Genomic DNA, 16,389 nt, shown 5'->3' with positions numbered 1-16,389 from the left:
AAACAGCCATTAACATTTATTTTATTTATTACATTTCTATACCACCCTTCATCTGAGGATCACAGGGCTGTTTACAATTCATATAACAATTATAACTTTGGCACAAGTATATCAGTGCAATAATTTTGAGTTGTTAACTACGAGTAACAGCAAGAGAGAGGGGGAGAGACCTTGCAATGAAACCACACATTATCTAAAACAAAAAAAATTCCTTCCAGTAGCACCTTAAAGACCAACTAAGTCAGTTCTTGGTATGAGCTTTCGTGTGCATGCACACTTCTTCAGAATGTGCATGCACACGAAAGCTCATACCAAGAACTGACTTAGTTGGTCTTTAAGGTGCTACTGGAAGGAATTTTTTTTGTTTTGACTATGGCAGACCAACACGGCTACCTATCCGTAATCACACATTATCTGAGACCTTAAATTCTAGTCTGAGACTGATGTATCATCATGCAATGAATGCCGTCTTCCCTTTCTTTGGCACATAACCTAAGTGTCAAATCTTGAAAACTAAAAATTCTGCTGTTCACACTTCTGGACTTTGTGGCAAGGAATTATGGGGTGATTTATTTGTTTTTCTTCAAAATGCCAACTTGTATCAGGATTTTCCTAGTTAATCCTATGTCTAGTGGAACACAGGCGATGTTATATTCTATTCAGAACCCTGTAAATGTGTCGTTACACAAGACAGTAGCTTAGAAACGAAGTTTCAAGCTGCTTGCTCACGTTCATATTCCAAAATGTATCTTCATCATAAACTAATTATACTTTGGAATCACAACACAGGTAGAATGTTATGCCATACTTTGTAGCTTTAGAGCCAGGGCTTTTTTGGCCGTGGCCCCAATCTGGTGGAACGCTCTGTCACAAGAGACTAGGGCCCTCCGGGACTTGATATCTTTCTGCAGGGCCTGCAAGACGGAGCTGTTCTGCCAGGCCAAGGCACAGTCTGACTCCCTCCTTCTGTAATCCTCATAGAACTCTAACCCGATGGTTGACATTAATTTGATTCTGAATTGATTCTAGAATGTATTTTAATTAATTGACTGTGCGATTTTATGTACATTCTGCTATTTTTACCTGTTGTTAGCTGTTCTGAGCCCGGCCTTGGCCGGGGAGGGCGGGATACAAATTAAAGAGAAAAAAAAAGTATTATTATTATTATTATTATTATTATTATTATTATTTAGATAGCATATACTGTCCTCTGAATAGCATTGTGATGGATTGGGGAAGGGGGAGCTTGCCTTACCGGCAAACACATTTTTTGTATAATGGCCCCCACCTCTCCCCCAAAGAATTAGTATAGGTTACCGCCAGGGAGAATGGAGAACCTCCTGCTACACACCCTAGTCTGTCTTAAGGTGTTTATGAGTCCTATTCTCAAGATCCACACACACCCCATTTCAGTTCTAGGAAAAAACTAAGAGGGAAGCTTTGGATTTACTTTCCGAAAGCTAAAATTCCCGCAAAACATTGTGGAATCTCTTCAGAACAAACAACAACACCTAAAGCTTAGCTGTACTATCTTAGTACCTGCATGAAAGGTTTTAATAAGAAATTCCAGAAAATTGCCTTTTTAAACAATGAATGCAAATGTTAACATATAACAAATTTTATTAGTGTATAACAGGAAAGGAAAAAGGAAGGAAAAGAGAAGACAACAACCACACACCCAGAGTTGCAAATAAAACCAAATCAAGTCAATCTAACCTAGCTAGTCATTTGTTGCTTGCTTGAACAGGCTTGGGTTTGACAGCCTGTGAATTCTCTGTCTTCCTGGGAAATCTTATCAGGAATCCAAAAGCAGAAGGAAAAGCCTTACATATTTAAAGGAGTCTGAGACCAGTAAAAACTGGCCTCCATTTCTAAGATGGGTTGTCATTTGGCCCAATCATGTATTAGAAACTCCATTTCTAGCATCACCAGTCTCGTTAGCCAATCAAAAAATGGAGGCGACTTCCACCTTCCTAAATGCAGTACAAAAGGCTTGTTAGGAATGTAAGAGCCTCCTGGAAAATGATGAATCTAGTCCAGCGTCCAGTTCTCACAGTGGACAACCATGTGCCTATGGGCAAGATTCAAGGAGGTCCTGAGCACAAGAGCACTCTCCCCTCTTGATGTTTCTAGCAACCTGTATTATAGATTAAGAGTTGTCATTTAAGTCTGGCCACCTGTTCAAGGGGAGAGGGTCGATTGCTTACCAACTGCTACAGGTGCAATCGGAGTCTCAGCTGAATTAATAACTTTCGCACAATATGATAACTACTGAAAAAACATTTTGCCGAGTCACAAGGAAGGTTCTAACTGGAAGCTATCTAATTAGATAACATTAATTAGTATCAATGAATGGATGACACTATTGTGGATTGCCAAAGTTTCAAAGTTGAAATTAATGTTCTTAGTTTCCTATCCCAATAAAGCATGAGAGAATACATATATATTATATTGATTTATAAATAAGAGGTAAAATAAATCAAATACATATACTATAATAACATCTGCAACTATTTAGTTTTGTTTACTAAATACAAAATGCACATGCTAACTATGCTCTATTTAAGGCACTGAACATTTTTCAGGGAAGGTTCCCAACTCAAGTTTTTCTGAAAAACCAACATCATAGCATGCAACACTCACTATACTTTTAAAATAATGCTCATATAAGTGGACCCATCATTAGAGATTGATATAATAAAATCAAACTTTCAGACTTTTATAGGAACTGCTTTGCTGCTTCTAGAACTTTTTATTTAACGTGGCATTTATTTAACTTTACACTTCAGCAAGAATACAAATTGCCCAAGCACGTTTCTATACCCAGGAACAGTCCTTTTTCAATAGGTGAGCAAATACGCCAATGAAATCATTCTATCCCTGGATTCTAGTTAGTAAGTCATAATAAGGCATTTCAGATAAGTACACATAGTAAGTTTAGCATGAGAAACTATGCTCATTCACGGTTTCAGTGCATCTTTCAAAATGGTGCAATGATGTAACATGGGCTGGGATACAGCAGCAGTATCACAGATTGGAAGGACATTGCTACAATCTCATGGACATAAAATAGATCCATTTCCTTTTATTTATTTATTTAGCAAATTTTTACACCACTTAATATAAAAAACAAAGTGGTTTACATAAAATGGTATAAACTATCACAATAATAAAAATGCACTTTAAAATGATAGCCATAATAAAAATTATCTATCTACAGGCACATAATAAAAACTGCATGTTTGGGTAGCTTGTCTAATAAAATGGGATGGGAGATGGAGGCATCCAACAGATGTGCTGGGACTGCACCCTAAAAAAACTAATTGCGATTTTTGCTTGAGGAGAACACAAGAAGATAGTTTCTGTATCTTGCACCTACCATTTTCAGTCTCAAGTTACCTACCTGTTAAAAAACTCTCACATCTCCACCAAATAAGCTCCTAGGCCACATCACAGGGTGGGAAATCCTTCCCATCCAGAAAACTGCCCTGAAAGCTGGTGAAGTACAATTCCTAACCTCTTCTCTTGTCCGTTGGCTGGACTTCTGGCAGAATGCATTAAATGGTTTATGAGCACATGCTGTATTCTCTCTGCCTATAACTACTTGGTCCATTCGACCTCTGTTCAGCCATTTACAATAATTTTTCCAAGATTTAGGCAGAAGATACTAAAGTGGTGTATCAGCAAAGAGGCCAAAGCCTTTATAAATTACTTGGTGTATTCTGCCTGAGGAGAGAGAAATCAGCATGGATGAGTTTCAGATAACAGAAAACAGCCTCACCTGCTACCAAAATAGTATCCCAACCTGAGATTTCAGGAACGACCTCCCCAGCTGCAGCTGCAGTTAAAAGATTCATTCAACCCTTTGTGCTAGTTATTGCCATTGCGGGCTGCCTTCTAGGTGAAGAGGTTACAATCTCTAAGACAATTCAGGGTCTTCACATATTTGAACCCAGAAGGTCTAAAATATAAACTGCTTCACTAGCATGTTAGTTAGCATGCAAATATATTTGCATTTAACATTAAAAACATTTGTATGCCACCCTTAACAAAGCTGTCTAGATAGTTATTCCAGGTCTCATACAAACTAATAAACATGATGTAGTGGATTTCCACTCGCCATTTCAAAGCATGTTTAATCCTTATTGTTCTCCATGTTTTTATTTTTGCCACAACACTATCACCTCCTCTGTGAAAGGTTCACTTCTAGCATGGGTGAATAATCTTTTTGGGCAGATGGGCCAGTTCTTAATTTTTATCTCCCTCCAAGCTGTGGGCCAATTTTGACCGTGGGTGGAGGCACCAACTTGACAATCATCTGATGTCATGACCACTTCAGATGACCAGCCCCTCTCACCCCTGCTTTATAACCTATCTTGCAGCACTGAACCAAAAGTGTGTCAACTGACTCTTTGTTTTGTTGTTATCGTCATCTGTTTTGTTGAACCATCTTCTCATGCCATTTATAATACAACCTGGTAACTGTGATTGTCATATTTTCTCTCTGTTAAAGGTCATAAAGACTCTGTACTTTTAATAACTGCAAGGTTACAGTTTCAACAGGTGGAGCTTTTCATCACTGCACCTGTGTTCCAGGAAAGATCCTCCTTTTACAATTTTGTCATGCAGCTGTTAAAGACACACTTTTCCATCCGCATAAGACTATTCTTACTTCTTAAAAACAGGTAGAAATAGCCTTCCATTACTGTTCTCTATTCAGAACTTTTGAAGGCTACAATTCTAAAAATGTTTACCAGGTAACTTGAAATCAGTATTTGGGAAGGGCTAATGTATAAACAGAGCTTGCCATCTCAGTGTCAACCTTTCACCCTTAATTTATTTTCCAGTGGGACCACTGCTCCCTAGTACATGCCACTTTCTTATCCTCAAAGCCAGGCATAGGCAAACTCGGCCCTCCAGATGTTTTGGGACTACAACTCCCATCATTCCTAGATAACAGGACCAGTGGTCAAGGATGATGGGAATTGTAGTCTCAAAGCATCTGGAGGGCCGAGTTTGCCTATGCCTGCTCATACGTCAAAGCAGCCCCTGATCCCACCCACAGCCAATCACTGGCATCTAAATCACTTTCTCCACTGCCACATGCTGCCACCATCTGTTCCATATTCTTCATATCTGACAGTAAGTATGAGCAAAATGCAAGCTTTGTGGTCTGCACTGCTCCATTTCAATGTTCCCCCTACACACCATGATACCTGCACAGCTCATATAAATACGCATGAAACAACCAATATTAGCCACAGTTTGGTCAGAACCACAATAATGACAGATGGTTCAACAGTGTGGGTGCCATATGATGCACTGGGATATGTTCACATGTTTTGGCTATATTTCATAGTCCGCCACTAATTATGGACTTGGGGAGAAAAGTAGACAGCTGTGCAAGATTATGGAAAGGCTTGGATTCTTGCTGCTTCCAAGTGTTTGCATATTCTGATAATATGACCCTTCCCCAAAGCCCTCTGCACAAGCCAGAGGACTTCATCTGTCCCACTTGGCACAAAGCAAGAGACCACTCTCTCTTCAGAGTTCTCTGCAATGAACAACTCAAGAGGAAGGAAAAGGGTGTCATGATCTCCTGAAACAGGCTGTAATCAGGATAAATTCACAAGTGTCAATAACAATCTGATCGTCACATTTGTGAAAATCTGCACATTGCAAACCCTGAAGAGCTTGATAAGGTTGCCAGCCTTATAACTGATAGTCTTATTTTAAGATCACATATCATGCTTGCAGTTGCAACAGGTTCCCAGAAATTCAATTTTTCCAAACAAGAGACAAGGAGAAATTGTTTGCATTTTCATTTGACATATTTAAAGTCCAGAGCTTATCTTTGCTGTGCTTATTTTTAAGACCATTTCAGTTCTTTCTTCAAGCAAAACTCTAAGCAAAGATCTGCCTGCCCCAAATTCATAGCAAGTCCCAATTTCACCCACCAGAAAGAGTCAGTTAACTCACTCTAGTATTTTACAAGTGGTTTATTAGCTAATTAACCAGATTCAACAACAAAGTACAGTACATGTTTTGGAGCTATTTTACAAGTATTTCTTAATATAAGAACAAGGCTGTCATATAAGCAGAAAGCTGTAACATTGCCCTTCAAGAAATGAGAGAGGGAGTAAGAATTCATGCCTGCAGATTCCATTGATACAAAGCACAATCATTCCTCTGTCAAATGTCTTTCAGATCTGCTTGTTGTGCAGTGAGTGCCACTCTATATGCTAAACGTCTCAACATTGTAGTCTTCATGGATTCATTCTACCTAAATTTATTTTAAAACATTTCCACTGTTACTTCCTAGGAGAAAGTTGAACTGTTTACATAAATACCAAGGTTCCTACCTTTCTAAATTCCAAACCTTGGCAGTATTAAGATTATTAACACTTTTGTTAGTTCTGTAATGGAACAAAAGCAAACACATGTAGGATTTAGGATGAGAAGTTTAAAATCACATACCTGCTAACCATCCACACAGCCTGGTCTGAATAATATTAATTGGAATTGTAAGACTGATGCTGCCTGAAACAGCACCTGGTACAGGTAACACGTCAAAACTACTGGGTTGTATTCAAACTGCACTAGTGGTCCGATCACACAAGAGGAATTCTGTTTCTTCTCCTCCCAACTATACGTCCCCAAAATTTGCTTTGGAAGACCCACCACCCCTTCTGAAGGTGATTTTAAAGATGTGGGGTAGCTGAAGAAGACAAAGAGAGGAAGCGCATTTTCATGAGGAGAAAGGTAGTGGTGGGTATGCCCTGTGAATTTAGACACTGTTATTCTCATTCTGCAGATAATGAATCAAAACTTTGATCTGGGCTCTGCTAAGGCCTAGCCAGACAAAATTTGTCTGGCTGAGATTTCAACTCAAGTCTCATTACCTGACCAGTTTACAATACTGAATAGTATCAAAGAGCAAACAAGTATGAATGGGCTGGGGATTGAATTAGATGAACATTACCTCCAAATCCCCCAAATTATATACATTTTCATGAAAACTTCATTTCAAGTTGTAACATTTATGTTATGCAGGAAGTATGAAGGGGATGTTTTAAAGTAAAGTGCTTGCTCAAGTGTTAGTAAATAGACAAGGCAGACTAAAACAAAGTTACATGTTTCCTATAATCTAATTAAATTAGAAAAATCTTTATATAGAACCTCTCCATTTAGCCAAAAAGCTAAACACATAGTTAAGCCCAGAATAACCAGGAAGCATAACTTCCTTTTTCATTGTGCTGTGGACTAAATCTTCAGTGCTGTGGCCAATCTTTCTTTGCAAAGGAAATTGTGTCCTAGATCACTGACAACAGTATTCCATACTGATGCAATAAAGACAAAGAAGAAAACTGACATTGTGAATTCAGTTTTTCCATTTAAAGTAAACAGGCAGACTTGCCTCTGTAATGAGTTCAGCACCGAACAGTTTCAGTACATTTAGAACAGCTTTTTCATGTAATCCATCAGATACCCAATTCTTTGATCCTGAAAGTAGATTCTGTTACCATATTATGTGTTGCCACATTGTGCTTTTTCACAATCTAATATCACCGTTAGCATGAGCAACCTTCTTCAAAATAACAAAATTAATTCTATGCAGTTTATAAAGGAATACTTTTTACACTGAAGTATTTGGGCAATAAGACCCGATACTGGATAAAAATATTTCTTTAATCAACTTCAAGACATCCTACTGACCTACTGTTTGTTGAAACTTCTACATTTTGCTACTCTGCATCATAAGGCACAAACATTTCTAGCAGGTGGCAACTAGTGTCCATTCAAGTATTATAGCTCATTTCCATCTCACTTCATTCCTCATCCTTGTTTGTAACACTATAAAATGCAGTGCTAAAAATCAAAGAAAGTTAAATGTAATTATGGACAAGTGACAGAATTCATTAAGATGAATTAAGCTTCACTGAAAAAGCTACAGAAGTCATTTCTGAATACTATAAGGGCTAAAGCCCTTATACCAATAACTACCTCTCCAAGACTTCAGAGTTAATGGTGAATTACAGGATTCTGGGAGGACCTTATGTTTCTCCACTGGCATAACTGAAAAAAAGAACCCTAATAAGCCTATCTCATTTCCAAGGGATCACTTCACACTAGTGAACCAAACGTGCAAATCTCCTGATTATTAATAGACTGGGCAAAAAAGTACAGCCATTCAAGAGCTCCTTGGAAAATGAAGCTGAGGGGTTGGGGAGTTTTTTAAGCTCAAGGGTCACATTCCCCTGTAAGCAACCTTCTGGAGGCCACATGGTGGTGGTGGGCAAGGTCAGAGGCAAAATATGTGTGGGACCAGAGTTAAAAGAGGACAAACTAACAGATTCTGAGATTGGTGCAATAGGCTACACACAGGCATGCAAAATACAGGTTTCTACACAAATATAAGTCTGTTTTCACCCTCCATCAAGCAACACATAAGGATTATTACAGTTCAAGGACCCATGCCAACAAGGCAAAAGTACTTGAGGAGGATGTAGTCAGGCCCAGCAAGCAGTGAGACTTGGGTAGAAGTAACACAGCCTGGGAGAATCCTGAGGCCCAGATGGAGAGGACTGGAGGGCCACATTTGATCCCTGGGTCTGAGGTTCTCCACCACTGATGTAGCTGTACCAAGCATGTGTTTTAGAACATGTATCCAAGCTACTGCCATTATACTTTTATAGTTTAAAAAAACACAAGTGTACACTAGTGTATTAGACTTGTACCAAGGAGAACTGGGTTCAAACCACCATGCAGCCACGTAGCTCACTGGTGACCTTGGGTCAGATACTAAAGCTAACCCAGCTTAACCCATCCCAAGGAGCTGTTATGAAGACAGAAATGAATAGTCCCATTTACACCCATGTACTCCTTAGTTTAAAAAACAAAGTTTCTTAGTAAATGCATTTCATGAACAATTTCCTACTCCTCACTTCTCCAATCCCCATGGCTTTCAATGCTTTCTTTCTAGCTATGAGGTGGAAATTTAACAATTTTACCTCGAACAATTCAATCTTCCACCAAATCCATGGAGGTTGTCACTTTAAGTGGAAAGAAAGCCCATGGCACCAGGCAAAATACCATTATTTCCAAAGAAGGGACAAACTCAAACATTTTCTAAAAGCAGCACAAGTTACCTTCTGGTCTGTGATCACAAACTCTCGAGTGACAACAGGTTAATCACTTATCTCATCCTAAGCAATGATCAGAGTTAATATATTAATGCACTATATGCACTACATTCTATAACTACTAGATATAGTACAAAGTTTTGCTGTATAGTATTGTCCACAACCTGCAACAAAGCTCTCCATCAAAATAATCTCAACTATCAAGTAAGCCTTGAGTAGTTTCATACTGGCAACCCCTGTGCAAAGAAAACATACTAGTTTAACATTTTGATCCGGCAATCCTAACCATATTCCTGAACTTCCCCAAGTTACAAAGAATGTTTTCACAAGTGGGTAACAGTGCTAGCTACAGATGCTAACAAGTGCTGGGGGGAGGGACACAATTTGATATGACCTACTAAAAACTTCTTTGTTTCAGCAATTCTAGCCTGACGTGTAATTTTATTATGAATACTTGTTTTTAGTTCCATTTATTTTACCTATATTTTTATATTTCACAGTATTTTGTGTTACACTACTTACAGATATTTCTGTTTATTATGTTTATCTGAAATTTTTTTTTTATTTAACACATTACATATTACCCTTCATCCAACAGATTCCAAGGTGGTGAACAAGTATAAATAATGAATAATTTTAATGATTAATAAGACCTTATAATTTACAATAAAACTGGTACTGTAACATTAACTCTAATATGAGGAAGCAGCTAAAAACATACACCAAACCTAGGCATTACACAAATTAAAATACCTGAGGAAATTTAACCTGGCACACTCTTCAGGGAGCATACTACTTGTAAAATCAAGCTCAGTTCTGAGCAGATCCTTCACCACATGCAACCAAGAATAAAGATCAACTTTAAAATACGGACTGGGCTTGCAAATATTTCTTTACACACCTTCAATTTCTCCTCACTGGTTTAAATGGCAACACAACACATTTCATATATGCATATGATGTGCCTGTATGTCAAAATATGTTGTAGACAGGAGCTGGATTGTAACTGCCACAAAATGCATAGTACTGTATGTGTATTTGGTAGGGTATAATTTGTGTAGCAGCCTCAGATATCTGCTTTCAAAAAACTGAGTTACAGTAATTAAATCTGAGAGACCAAAAGACCAAAGTTGGATGATAGCAACAAGCTATTTGCAACTATTTGGTTCAAAAAATTATTCCACCATGGGTTCACACGATAGCAAAAGAGCACTTCTCCGAATGTAAAGTGTTGTTCAAATGTACCATCCATGAACACACAGTTGGCTTCCCCTTTGGACAGACTTTACCTTCATAGAATCATTATTACTTTCATTGCATGACAATATTGCAAATTATAGCTCGATTTCAAGAACAGTTTATTATATCCCTGATTTGCATTCCTTGCATTTTGCCCTTACTCTGAGTAAAAGTACCATCAATGGTGAACTGTGGGGCCCAGTATGCAAAAACTAACATTCAAACAGGTTGCGAACCACCAACTTAACCTTTGACTGAGGAAGAACAACTATCACAGAGCAAGGTATAATCTCCTTAGCAAAAGATTAAGTATATAACTAGGTCAGTCTTGCTGCACTGTAACATGCCTATACATTCTTAGTAATCATTGCAATGCATTTCATTTAGGAAATAATATCCTAATTAGACTGTGGAAAAAACTAGTCCACACCATAGAAGATGCAGGCAGCACTGACAGTCCTTATCAATGGCAGATCTTGGGTAGAAAAGAAAAATTTTAAGCAGCTCTAATTAGTGTGCATATGAGTGCAGCTAAAGTTCATGACTAATAAGCAACACTGGATCATGCCCCTTACTTAATGCAAGTCTGAGTCTGCAGCTGATCCAAGTTACATTTTTGTTTTTCTATTTCAACACACACCTGTTTCTAATTGCCAACATACCTTGACTGGTTGCCTGCCTACAGGCACCTCATCGATCCTCAGTGTTTTTATCAACCCCTTTCTATACCCAGCCACTCACCTTTCATTTTGACAGTGGGGGAATTGGGTCCGGCAGATTGCTTCCGCCATCCTCTCCAATTCTGGCATAAGCTCTCCGCCTCAGAGATGAAGGAACAAAGGGAGTCTTCTTCAAAGCGGTCAGAATCTTCAAATGAAAACCTTTCCCCGTCCTCCCACTCTGCAAACATGAGTTCCATCACATCCAAAAAAACAGGGAAAGGGAAAAAGCAGGCCTTCTCTCTCAGAGAGGTGCAGCGACAGGACTCCAGGACAACCTGTATTAGTACTTCAAGTTCAATTTGCTCATTTGTCTCCGGAGGCTAAGTAGGTGGGTGGGGGAAGGAGCAACACCAGCAAAAACCCAAGCAACTACAGCGACAGAAGTAACTAAATTTTTGACCGTATTCACTCAACTTTAAAAAAACAAAACCCAAAAAAACACCCACAGCTGCGACGTCTTCACAACTCCGCTTCCTCAAAAGAAAGAACGGGGAAAGTGCACCCGCAAACCGCTCCTTGGCTTGGCTGGCATGTGGACACCTGTATTTAGCAAAAACGCGGGAGAGGCTGAAATAAGCGAGGTTTTCAAACCCCCCAAAAAAGCAGAAAAAAGGGGAGGGATATAAAAAATAAAAACCCCACCCAGAGGAAACTGCATGCAAACAGGGGGCTCGCTGGGGCCCGTCTATAAACCACCAGCGTTTGGCGAGGGAACTTGGGGTGTCAGGCGACTGCACATGTGCAAAACTATGCCTACCCCCTACCGCACCCCGAAGTTTTGACACACACCCCCCAAAAAAAACGCAAACGAAACGAGGCCCCTCGCAGGACGCCTCTCAGCTGGAGCGGTGGGGAGGGGAGAGAGGTGGGGGCAGGAAGGCTGTTGCTCCGCCAGAGAGTGTGACAGAAAGGGGTCGAGTAAGGAGAGAGGCAACTGTGGGGTTGAGAGACAGGAGATATGTGGGGCGGGGGGGGGGGGCGGGGAGGCCCGGCAAATAGGGAGGCTGCGGCGCCCCCCACCGCGAGCTTGAGGGGGAGACAAACGGAGCTGCCTCAGGCGGCGGCGAGAGAAGCAGCTGAAGCGGCCCTTGGACGGGTTCTCGGGGGGGGGGGTTGTCTCGTCCGTCGTCCGGGCCCAGCGAATGGAATCCCTTTCACGGGGGCGCCATGGCGGCGGCGGCGGGCCCCTCCTGGAGCGGGGCGAAGGCGACGACGGAGCGAAGGGAGGAAGAGAAGGGGCGGCTCCGCGAAGCGAAGTAAGGGGTAGGTAGGTTAACCCGGGCCTGGGCCTGGCGCGCCGACGCCTCCCTCTCAGCCGTCCGCTGGGCGAGCGCTAAAATGGCCCCCCTTGCTCGCACGCGCGCGCCCGATAGGCCACCCCCCCTCCCCGCACGGCCACGGGCGAGCGCGCGCGCCGCCCTCCCTCACAGCCACCACAGCGAAGCGGCCCTTTAGGCTCCTCCTCCTTCTCCTCCTCACTCCCTCCCGCCTCCTTATCGCCCAGCTGAACTTCGCTTCCGGTCGCGCCGCTTCCGGCTTCCTGCGCGACCGACTGCAGAGATAGGGAGGGAGGAAAAGAAGATACCACGAAGCCGCGGCGGCCCCGCCATAGAGATGCGAATAGTAGAGACGCCCGCGAGTGTCGCCTTGTGAAAACGGAAGCTTCCGGGCTCCTTTAGGTATCCGCGCAGGGTTACCTGGGGTCACGGCTGCGGAACGCGCGTTCGGAGCGCTGTGGTTTTGCGTAGGGTCATGGATGATCGGTATTACTGCATTGCAGGGGGTTGTTGTTATCATTATTATTATTTATCATTTGCTAGAAGCTACTCAGAGTGTCTGGGGCAACCCAGTCAGATAGGCAGCATATAAATAATAATAATAATAGTAGTAGTAGTAATAACAACAACAACTATTTTTATTATTCTGTTTGTCTACTGCTCTTCATCCAAAGATCACAGGGCTGTCTGCAACATAAAATTACAAAACGAAAACACAGAATATGTAATAAAACAAAAACAAACCAGTAACCCCCCTCATACAAACACACATCACCCCAAAGCCTCGTTGAAGAGAGAGATGATTTTGCCTGGTGCCTAAAGATATGTAAGGAAGGGCCAGAGGGTTGGACTAGATGACCCCAGGGTGCCTTCCAACTTTGGTTTCTACGATTCTTTTTTTTAAAAAAAGACATTTATTAAAGATTTTCTTAATACAATAATAAAAAAACAAAGAAAATAACATATAACTTTACAATAACCATATTTTCTTCACTTCTTTGGACTTCCTCGCATCTCTCGTTCCTGCGTTCCAGGTTTAACTTTACCCAGCAATTTATCACCTTGTTTCAATTCTTATATTATAATTTTCCAATATTGTGTCCCTAATTTTAGATAATATTACCCAAACCTTAAAAGCTTAATTTTAACATAATATTTATCCAAAATTTATCTTTTTTTATATTTTCATTTATCTTCATATTCCTTTTAACTAACTTAATGGTGCCATATTGTTAATAATCTTACATCTTTCTTAACACTCATACAATTTACAATATTTTTGTAAATAGTCCTTAAATTTCTTCCAGTCCTCCTCCACAGCCTCTTCTCCCAGGTCTCGGATTCTGCCAGTCATTTCTGCTAGCTCCATATAGTCTATCAGTTGCATCTGCCATTCTTCCAGTGTGGGCAAATCTTGGGTTTTCCAGTGCTTGGCGACAAGTATTCTTGCTGCTGTTGTTGCATACATAAAAAATGTTCGGTCCTTCTTTAACACCCTCTGGCCGACGATGCCTAAAAGAAAGGCCTCTGGTTTCTTAGGGAAGGTATACTTAAATACCTTTTTCAACTCGTTATATATCATTTCCCAGAAAGCCTTAACTCTAGGGCAGGTCCACCAGAGGTGAAAGAACGTTCCTTCAGTTTCTTTACATTTCCAACATTTATTATCAGACAAATGGTATATTTTTGCAAGCTTGACTGGGGTTGGTTTACAATTCTATGTCAGCTGTAGGAATTGCAGCTCGGTGTGTGAGTATCATAGAATTGTAGAGTTGGATGGGTCATCTAATCCAAACCTCCACCCCCCAGAATGCAGGAATCTTTTGCCCAAGAATGTGCTTTCAATGTGCTTCAGCTCTCATTGAACTCCGTGGGACTTGCTTCTGGGCAGGCATGCATAGATTGTACTGCCAGACCCTGCCAGGTGGTGGAAGTGAGGATCAGCCTATAGAAAACACCAGAGAAGTCCAGGACTTCAGTGTAGCCTGAGCCAGCCCACAGATGAGGCAGGAAGAAGCAGCTGCCTCAGACAGCAGAAACACAAGAGGAGGCATCCCACCTAACCCCACCACTTCTACCAGTGGCAGAGACCACTTTGCCACTGGTCTCCACCCACCCCTGCAGGCATAGGGATCCAGTGCCAAAGCTCTCCAAAATGCCCCCCTCTGGCCAGGTTCCATTGGGTGCACTTGTGGAGTTTGCAGCCCACCACGCCCAGCAGCAAGGCTTTGCAGCAGCTATTTGTTGAAGGGAAGCTCTTACAGAGATTCAAACTCCCCAGCTACATTGGGGGGGGGGGGTGGCAGCCTCAGGCACAAAAATGTCTTGGGCCACCCTTGAGCGCAGCTGGGATAAGGCAGCAGTCTGGGCTCGTCTTCCACAACAAAAGATAGCAGCTAATACTAACCCAAGGCTTCTTTCATTTTTAGGTGAATATTTTTGGAAGGGAATTTTATTTTTAGTTTTCGATTATTTTTACACTTTCTGCCTGACTACTGCCCCATGTGGCTAACAGGCAGCAAAGCAAAACAAACAGGTGGATCCTGTGTTTTCCCTCCAGGAGAAAGCAAAAACACTCTGAATACTGGGGTCCACACTGACTGCTTGAAAATGTCATGTATCAGGCAAAGAAGCAGACAAAGCCCTGCAATCTGTTTACTTGCTCATTAGGTGGCATGGGAAGATTTGCAAGGTAAGTTAAGTAGTGGCTATCCCTTTAGGGACTAGGAAAGGGACGCGGGTGGTGCTGTAGGTTAAACCACAGAGCCTAGGACTTGCCAATCAGAAGGTTGGCGGTTCGAATCCCCGCAACAAGGTGAGCTCCCGTTGTTTGGTCCCTGCTCCTGCCAACCTAGGAGTTCGAAAGCATGTCAAAGTGCAAGTAGATAAATAGGTACTGCTCCAGCGGGAAGGTATATGGCGTTTCCGTGTGCTGGTCTGGTTTGCCAGAAGTGGCTTAGTCATGCTGGCCACATGACCCGGAAGCTTTCTGCAGACAAACGCTGGCTCCCTCGGCCAATAAAGCGATATGAGCGCCGCAACCCCAGAGTCGGTCACGACTGGACCTAACGTTCAGGGGTCCCTTTCCCTTTCCCTATCCCTTTAGGTAAGGGTGTACTCTTATGACAGAACCTCCATCAATCTGTATCCTTTACCAAAATGGCCACTGCACCTTGGGGCTTTCCAAAGGTTATTGGATGGTCCAGAATTCACTGGAAGCATCAATAGTTTTGTCAGGTTTGTGGCAGCAAGTCCAGTGTAGAGTTAGATCATCAATGGTTTGATAATTATGTAAATATTTTTATAGATCTGGGGGGATACCCTCCTAAAAATGAATAAATACAAGGATTTTTATTAATTGGGATATGGATTAAAACACAAACTGCAGAGCTTGCCAGACAGAGGATTCCTGGGCTGGTTTATGCAAACTAACCTGGCAGAGCTATGCTATCAAGGAAACAAGAGAGGGCCATTAACAATATAAGGGAACTCCTTCCCCCAGGTATGACCAGAGACTGGGGATTGGGGAGGTTGCCAGGGTAACTGCTCTGGGGGACAGCAAAGGGTTTTCTGGGAAGGAGGAGGAAGAAAAAAGCTGAGATCCATCTTTGGGGGATGCTGGCTGCAGGCAGGCTGCGCTGCTGCCTCCTGAAAAAACCATGCCGTAAGATCTGGACTCCCTCCACGCAGACTGAAGGTGTAAATAGGTGAATTAAGATATTGTAGAAAGACAATACATTGGTACCTTGGGTTACCGATGCTTCAGGTTACAGACTATTCTAACCCAAAAATAGTACCTCTGGTTAAGAACTTTACCTCAGGATGAGAACAGAAATTGCATGCCAGCGGCGCAGCGGCAGCTGGAGGCCCCATTAGCTAAAGTGGTACCTCAGGTTAAGAACAGTTTCAGGTTAAGAACAGAACGAATTAAGTTCTTAATCCGTGGTACCACTACATTCAGCAGCCCATTGTGCTGTGATCTGAAGATAGCTCATGCAGTCACTAACA

The 16,389-nt window shown here is 41.7% G+C and overlaps 1 protein-coding gene across 8 annotated transcripts in view; it reads right to left on the bottom strand.

Moving 5' to 3' along the window:
• Positions 1-12,666, bottom strand: part of ZSWIM8 (zinc finger SWIM-type containing 8) — a 62,923-nt gene extending 50,257 nt beyond the window's left edge. For 7 of the 8 annotated variants that reach the window (XM_083738214.1, XM_083738215.1, XM_083738216.1 and 4 more), the window contains exon 1: positions 11,124-12,508. In XM_083738214.1, coding sequence (XP_083594340.1) covers positions 11,124-11,301 — 178 coding nt within the window. In that variant the 5' untranslated portion in view covers positions 11,302-12,508. Of the gene's footprint in view, positions 1-11,123 lie in introns of all 8 variants that reach the window. The other variant, XM_083738220.1, reaches the window with a different exon arrangement.
• Between the last annotated feature and the right edge of the window lie 3,723 nt (positions 12,667-16,389).

Source organism: Podarcis gaigeae (assembly GCF_964106915.1).
Source record: "Podarcis gaigeae genome assembly, chromosome: 5".
Classification (NCBI taxonomy): domain Eukaryota; kingdom Metazoa; phylum Chordata; class Lepidosauria; order Squamata; family Lacertidae; genus Podarcis; species Podarcis gaigeae.
Note: the sequence above shows the minus strand (reverse complement) of the source record. Positions and strands in the feature narration are given on the sequence as shown.